The 8,630-nt window shown below is 45.4% G+C and overlaps 1 protein-coding gene across 1 annotated transcript; it reads right to left on the bottom strand.

The window, feature by feature from the left end:
* si:ch211-154o6.3 (uncharacterized protein LOC563854 homolog) lies at positions 1–8,236 on the bottom strand (the record flags this gene model as incomplete). Its single annotated transcript, XM_048260271.1, is given in 13 exon segments — positions 1–11; positions 363–457; positions 983–1,148; positions 1,293–1,415; positions 2,611–2,857; positions 3,216–3,304; positions 3,914–4,003; positions 4,348–4,434; positions 4,858–4,979; positions 5,235–5,358; positions 5,573–5,739; positions 6,070–6,185; positions 7,889–8,236. Coding segments are annotated over 13 exon segments (1,527 nt in total), but the record flags the coding sequence as incomplete, so codon positions are not given.
* Positions 8,237–8,630: the final 394 nt, after the last annotated feature.

Raw genomic sequence — 8,630 nt, 5'->3', positions numbered from 1 at the left:
CTCACTGTAGTCTAAAACAGAGAGAGAGAGAAAGAGAAAGAAAGAGGGAGATATAGAGATAGAGAGAGACAGAAAAAAGAGAGATAGAGTGAAAAAGGAGAGATAGATAGATAGAGAGGGAGAGAGAGAGAGAGAAAGTGAGTTCCTCTCAGTCCTCTGAGCCATCTACCCACACGTTCATCCCAGCGCAAGCACATTCACACAATCACAATCAGGCATCCTGTACAATTATGAGTGCTGAGGACGACTTGATAGAGACTGCAATTACACTCATTGGTGTTCCATGCTCTGCACTGTGTCCATATGTAATTAAGCTGGGGGGTGGGGGACAGCGTAGAAGGTCTTTCCCTCCAGTCTCTTACCATCACTCTCCTCGTCCACTTCCCCCTCCGAGTCCTCTTCAGATTCCATCAGTGAACTGTCCAATCGGCTGTCTCGCTTCACTGCAACGTCTCCCCTGCAAGATGCACCAGAGCGTCAGCACACCATTCATCAAAGGCCAAGACAGAGAGATCATGGCTAATGTGTGTGTGTGTGTGTGTGTGTGTGTGTGTGTCTTGCATCAGCGTTGGGGGACATCAGTGGGTCTGTGCTTTCATTATTAGCTTGAAAAATTAATGCTCATTATGATGCAATCTGCCGTACACAACTCCGTGAAAGACGAAAGACAGGGCAGGCAGACACACACACACACACACACACACACACACACACAGAGAGAAGACTTATGAGTTACTGAGAAGGAAAATCCACAGTAATGAATGTAGAGTATTAACAAATCCAAGCCCTTCCTCATCAGTCACTTTGAGCGGCTCATTAAATGGTATAAGCTAAGAAGTCGGTCAATACACAAATCTGCCACAGAAAAGGTTAAAGTGATGCGATCATTGATTTGTTAGACAGACATGGAGCAGGGAGAGGGGCGCACATGGCTGTGCTCTTCAATTATGGTGCACACAGCGAGGTGCTGCCGGGAGCTTACTTCTGCTTCGTCTTGGATGGGAGCTGCTCCCACACCGTGAGCTCCCGACCCCCCGTCACCCAGCGGTGGTCTCCACTGGCGGTCCGCCACATCGAGAAGCAAAGGATTCTGGGTGTCTCAGGTGAGATAAGAGAAACAAGGTACCTGCACCGGGGAAGCGTGAACACTGAGAGAGGTGGAGAGAGAGAGATAGAGAGAGAGATGGAAGAAGGGAGGGAGAGAGTGAGTTGTTACTCAAGTTGATTAGGACAGTTGTCCTGATGAGGTTAAATTTTCAAGTTTCAAAGGCCACTTGAAGCCTGAAACTCACAGTTCAACGTGCTCTCTCCAGTAGCCAGATCAAAGCAAGAGCCAATCAGTAGGCCAGATGTCTGATTGATGCAATCCGTCACCCCGGCTGTGCTACTGTGATTGGTCATTCTAGACACCGTGCCTGTCGGAGGTAATGGGATAAATTAGATACACAGGGCACATGACAGAAAACCGTGTCAGCACTTCCATTGAGCCACGGGCAGTTGTTGCAGCCATGGTAGTAATGGCATCGCTGATGTTCGATAGTGTAAATGGTGATTTTCACCGTGGCAGTGTTAGTATATTACTACCACAATGACACCTCAGGCTGCAGAGGAAGTGATTTTGCTTCTCTCAGTAACGAATGGTCTTGTGGAACGGATCCGCTACAAAAAGCGCCACTGCTTGCGGCAGTAACTCTCAAAAATGGTGGATGATTCTGTGAGCATTAATAGGTCACTTTGATACTAAAAGTATGATTCTAGGTAATGACTGTATGATATCTGTACTTTTCCTGTGTATATCTGTGTGTGACTGTATTAGGAGATAAGCAGGAATATTATGACTTTCACTGTTTCACTGTTCTGCATGGCTGCGTCAGTAGCTATCTGCTCCGGATTGCCAGGCTGCCACTAATCAGGGTCTGATTCAGTGTAGTCCACGTGAGATGGGATGACCAACGCCATCTCCCGTCAGCCTGGAAGGATACTTAAACTCTAACTATTTCCTTGTCTAGTTAGAGCAGATGATGGATCTTTAGGTGAAGTCATGCTGTCTCTCCCTTGATGCGCATCATTGTAAATAAACTCTGTTCCTGATTTTTCATACTATTGGTCTGACTGGGTCTCTATTAAATCTATGGTATCAAAATTACCATCAGTTGTTATGGTAATTAGTTATACATAGCTCAAGGGGGTGAGACAGTGGCTAACACTGATATTTGTATGAGTTTAAAATTGTATTATGGTTATATCCACACAATAATTTGGTTCTGTGTGTCCAATTGAGCTGTTCATAATGTTAGTGGCTTTGTAATTGCACTAGATCATTGCCAGCTAATTTAGCTTTCAAGCTGCAACTTCAGGTTTGAAACCAGTTGAATCTTTGTGATTTGCTCTGCAATGACATGGTCTCCTGATCAGTTAGACGCAACACACCACACACATTTATTTACGTGAGAGGGGTTGACCTTTGATCCCCGAAGGACAGGGCAGCTATGACCAACACACAGCCTGCCAGCCATGCACATGTGCCAAGGCCTGCCATTCAAAAGCATACGGTGCAGAGCAGTCCAGTAAACTGGCTGATGGACAGGCCTTGTGGTGTATCTGACTCACCCTTCCTCCAGTCGAGGACCCTGATGCTGGCTCTGCCGCTGGCCATGAAGACGCGGTCGCCACGCGGACTGAGCGCCAGATGCCCGCGGTGTGAGCCCCCGTGACCCGTCTGGGTGCCTCCACACCCCGTCACTGAGGGACCCCACTGTTGGAGCCGCTGCAGGGGGCTTCCGTGCGAGGAAGGATGCACCTCCCACACACACAGGCTGCCGTCTGCCGAGCCGCTGAACACCAGGGGACCCTGGGACTGTGGAGGACAGGACGGGCAGGGAGAGGAAAGCTTGTCATTCGGCTGGTGACACTCTGCGCCACTGTAGCTCAGCATTATACTCCACTAGAGAGGTTACACCGCTGACTGAGTGGGGCAATCCCGAGCCGCCCACCTAGCAATTTGCAAGTTTTTTTTCTCTTTTTTTCAATTCCGTTGCCATTCGCAAATTCAATATCTCTCTTTTTGCCCCAAATTGAACTAGAGTGAACCATTACAGTGGAATGAGGTGGTTCGATACTTGGCTGCCTGAAAAGTTTCCTTGGAGAGGAGGAGGAGAGGGTCCTTCAAGACAAGTGAGCAAAAAACGTTGGCAGTTGCTGCATCGTTCCCCCACCTGTAGGGCGGTGATGGCCTCCTCGTGCGCGTTGACTGATTGACAGTTATCCATGGACTGCCAGCTCCACGCCTGGACCTTGCCTCCATCTAGGAGGAGAGCGGAGGATGATGCTAACGTCAGCTGACAGCTGGGGCAGGAATTAGCACACACCTGAGCAGTGTACTGTAGCTCTGACTGTCACTTCCCATCATGCCCTGTAACAGGTTTGGCCTGCTTTTTTCCCCCCCAGCGGCACTTTCACAGACAATCACACACACACACACACACACACACACACACACACACACACACACACACACACACACACACACACACACACACACACATACACACACATACATACACTCACACATACACGCGCGCGAACACACACACACACACCTTTGTTGCCAGGATGCATGCATTCTGTCTTGCATAGTCTTTTTACCGCCATTGCAATCAGAATGTGTTAACATTTCACCTAACAAGTGCTTCTTCTCCACAACAACACTACACACCTTTTCATCGTCTCTCTTCGTGATCTGACCACCCTCTGAGTAATGAAATAAATAAAGCGCTCTCTCATTCTTTATCTGTCTCTCTCTTTGTTACAAACATGCTCAAGCTCAAGCACACACACACACACGCACACACACACACACACACACACACACACACACACACACACACACACACACACACACAGTCTGTCTCACCTGATCCAGTGATGATATATCCGTGCCCCTCGGGAACGAAGCAGATGGCTGTCACAGCGCTGAAGGTGTAGATGGATTTGACACATTGCCCTAAAGACAGTCCACAGCGGGAGCACACAGGTTAGACTGGCCATTTCCCCCAGCGTCCCCTTGGCCCCGTGCCGGGAATGCGCTGCTACAGCGTGTGGCGCCCGCGGAGCTGTCGGAGGAGCAGCTCAATCTGGGTCACGATCAGACACCTCGTTTGGGAGACTTGATCCATTGCCAACGAGAGTCACATTTCAGGCTGGTGGTGTTTGTTTTACGTGTTTGTCTGTTTGTTTGTTTGTTTGCTCATGTCGCTGCTGGCCCTTGGGAGATAAATCTCTCAGCTCCCTGTCTTGTGGTGGGGTTTTGAGGGGGGGGGGGGTTTGTGTGTGCGCAACACAACATACCTGAACTGAGCACCCAGATGCTCACGCAGCAGTCACTGGCGCCACTGAGGATGAATCTCTCCTTTTCACTGAGGTCCAGAAACCGTGCTGAGTTGAAGACAGACAGACAGCAGAGGGGAGGAGGAGGAGAGACGACAGGAAGGAAGGAAGGAAAAAGAGGGCACATGAAAAGTGGGCAGAGGAGAGGAGAGGGTTGGCAGCAGAGTACAGGGGTGAACAAATTAGAGAGAAGAGCAAGGTTAGCACGTACATGACAGACATGAGGGGAGGACATGGAGGAGAGAGAGAGAGAAAAGAGAGAAACTGGACTGAGTGGTGACCGCTGTATTCAGATGTGTCTGTGAGGGCTAACTCAGCTTTGACAGTTTACAGTAACATGAGGCACTAGACTTGTTAATGAGCCCTCACAGGTACGTGAGTGATTCAAGCATGAATGCATCGTTGTCAATTGAATGGCTTTGTAAAGACAATGCGAAAGCATTGAAATAATAGTGTGCAATAAAAGAATACCCATCCTCCTGCAGAACTCCGGAGGGGGTGCACAGAGACAGGTGACTCCACCAGTGTGACCCCCCAGATTGCGCTGCTCTGTTGCCGTGGGAACATGCCACACTTTCACTGTCGTATCGCGGCTTGAAGGGAAAACGAGAAAGAGAGAGAGAGAGAAGGAGAGAGAGAGGGAGGGGTGGAGGGTGAGCAATAAAATGTGGGGGTGGAAATGGACAGAGGAGGAAGAGGAGGACCAGAGGGAAATGAAAGAGAAAATATAGAGAGGGAGGAAAAGTAAGAGGATGGGTGATAAATTAGCAAACTTTTTTATACCAGCAAGCAGAATAATACAGAAAACTGACAGTGAACAAATCTGCATCTCATTCCATTCGGAGTACCTGCCAGAGATCACAAGGTTGTCCACGGCAATCACGCAAGTGATTATGTCACTGTGACCCTCGAGAGTTCGAAGCCGAAATCTCGTCGCTTCCCAGGATGCTTGAAGGGTTGAAACTTCTGATTCTGAAACATGAACGCGTTGAAATGAACATGGAAAGCTTTGAGGTTGTCTCTCTGAACTCACAAGTACTGGAATAATCCCAATTTACCGCATGCAAATTAGATTCAAAAGTGGCCCATGGGCAGATTATAGAGGGTCGTCTTCAAAGTGAATGCTATCAGTAGCGGCAGATGGTATGCGTTTGTCGGGTGCTATTGTACATGGTTAACACGAGACCTTCTTGTTGTTGCCAGCTGCTGGTTTCTGTTGAGGCTGGAATGACTTGTGAATCTGGTTCTTCTTCCGACTCCCCTTCCTCCTGTCCATTTCCTGTTTCTGGGCTTGCAGCTCTGGGCATCTTGGGAGCTGGTGACTGGACAGAGAGAGCCGCAGGATTCTCCACCCTTGAGGCGAGAAAAGCCAACAAAACAAGATTCCAAATGAAAGGGTCTTCATGATTAATGAATCTTAAAGAAAGGATTGGAAGCATGTGCATGCAGATGTAAATGTATATTTGTAAATGTATATATCTTTGTAAACAGCCTTTCAAACACATGCACTGCACGTATTTGTGCTGTGGCTCCTGCAGAGAGCAATTGCAATATTTCAGAAGCGTGGCCCTCTTTAATCGATACTGGCGAGACGTGAATGGTGGAGGCCTAGGGGTGGATTATGTTTGCTGTTTGGGAGAGTTATGCCTCTCCTCTGCGTTAGCCTCGGCGGATAACTCTTACACTTGTCTCTTCATCTTCTCACTCTCCTTTCCCACAATGCTTTGGGTTTGCTGGGGGCCAGAAAGTTGCAGCAGCAGCTCAGCCAATCTGGCGCGAAGCTCCGCCTTTTTTGAGACCTGTGAGACAGGGATGGACAGACAGAGGGTATTCCACTATCTACGTATCTCCACCACGTGCAGACAAACAATAACAAACAGAGACGCACAGTGTGCTGGACACAGAAGAGATGTGCAAAGTTTGGTGAAGTCCCCAAGCTAAATGTCTAGAAAAGAACTAACATTCAAAACCACTGTTCCTTTTTTTAAAAAATATATGGGCTACACAGTATTACTTCTATATGCAGTAATTTCCTGTGTATTAGCCACATTGTGTATAAACCGCAGAGCAGTGTTATATGCAAATGATAATAAAAAAAAAAAACATGTATTAAACACACCCATGTATTAACCACAGTGCCCAATAGCCCAATGAATCAGAAACAAATTGCAGAAAAGAAATGGATTCCCATATTAGCCCGCCCCCTTGTATTAACCTCATAGATGAAGACATTTTGCAAAATCAATGTATAAACCTTGGTTAATAGTCAGGAAATCATGGTATATATTGTTCATTGCCTCCTGAAGGATATTTCTTCTATCTTTTTCACTTTCCTTTAATGACACTTCCTTTGTATATATTTTATAGATTACACAGCATAATACCTCTACAGTACATTCTTGAATTTCCCTTAGGGATCAATAAAGTATATCTATCTATGTATCTATCTATACATGTATGTACTGTATATTTGGGCACAGTATGGGCACCCATTGAGTGAGTAAATTACATTTCCAGTAAATATCATGCAGTATTTTAGTTTTGGACAATTCTAGAGTAAAAAAGGAAAGGAGCACCATTCAAAAGTTTGGGCACCCCAAGAGATTCAAGCTGTCAGATAACTATTACCAAGGTCGCAGACCTTAATTGGCTTGTTAGGGCAATAAGCTTGTTCATAGCCAGCAGCCATGGGTTACCGGTACTCTAAACAGCTGCCTACCACTCTGAAAATAAAATAAATAAATAATTGATGTCAACAAAGGAAAAGAAGGGTAGAGGGTAAAAGGGACTTCAAGTAACTGTGCAATTCAGAAACTGCAGTTAACGGGAACAGTGGAGGTCAACTTAATGTCTGGAAGACCAAGAACTAAACCAACATTTCTTACATCAGATGTGAGTAAATTCTTCAAAACTTTATGAGTTTTGGAAAGTCACAAGGACTGATGAAGTTGCAACACAACTTTTTGGCCAAATAGATTTAGACAAAAAAAGGTGCAGAATTTCCCATTTCAAAAAATAATAGGCCTATGTCTCCAACTGTATGGCCAGGTGGATCATGTGGGCTTGTCTTAAAAACCATACACAGGGAACATTTCTATTGTGGCTTGCTATCTAGAATCAAAATAGCACTAGAAGACTGGCAGGTCGTTTTACCAATGGCAATAGACCACTGTAGACTAGCCTACAGGAGGTGCAATAACAAGGCTACGTCTGATACCTAGCCTAAGTAACCTGGCCTAAGTAACTTCGTCAGTTTTGAAACATTGGATAGGCCTAGTGAAAGTTAATACTTTGTTGTTGTTGGTCTGACCAAGAGCACTATAGCATCACAAATAGTGTGGGGAAATAGCCTCCATGTAGGCTCAACCAATAATAGGCTATCCTGATGGATCATTTCAGTAGCAACAACTGCGCCCCTAGGGAAATCTGCGCGGAGTCGACCAAAACATTAGTTAATGGGGCAGCTAATATCAATACAAAAACATAGAGTATGTGTCTGTACCTTAACTCTCTCCTCTGTTGTAAGAGAAGCCTTGATCTCCAGATTCTCAATCTGTCTCAACTTCTTCTGCAGTTTTCTCACCTCCCCCATCTATTTCGGTTTACACTTCTCATTCAATTGAATTAGTCTTCTATTCAATACTCCCTTTCCGATAGGAACCGAATAAAATCTATATAAACCCTATAATAGCTTTCATATGTATATGAAATAGGCAAGAATAACGACGAATGCAACAATTAACCATTTGCCTTTTATGGGACTTCACAGGCTACGTGTCGTGGATTTTCACAAGACGACCTCACTTTCCGGAAATGCTTTACGCATTATTGACCTCACTCAAAGGAAATAAGAGTAACCGAAAGCTACTTTGGCATGGCTTTATAAATTAGGCTATATTAATTCGTAATTCTCTGGCGTCACCGAGTGGAGGAAAAAAGCAGAATATTAAACTTGCAACGTAGCTTGCTATTCTTTCTGTTCTTATGATGGTTCCTTTTTAAATGTAACCCACTAAAACATTGTATTTTTAGTTATGAGTTTAATTTAGTGTTTTATGTCTTAAAAGTGGTGTTTTATATCTTCATATATCTCCAATTTGTATTATTACCCATACTGTAGCCTACATTTTATAATATGCCAAGTGAATGCATAGCATGCCATGGTTTAACTATTTTTGGAGAACATGGAGAGTAAAATGTGTTTACATGAATAATCATTTATGTGCAAAATGAGACGTTTCATC

This window comes from Alosa alosa, chromosome 13, assembly GCF_017589495.1.
Source record: "Alosa alosa isolate M-15738 ecotype Scorff River chromosome 13, AALO_Geno_1.1, whole genome shotgun sequence".
Classification (NCBI taxonomy): Eukaryota; Metazoa; Chordata; class Actinopteri; order Clupeiformes; family Clupeidae; genus Alosa; species Alosa alosa.
This window is presented reverse-complemented; position numbering and strand designations above follow the sequence as displayed.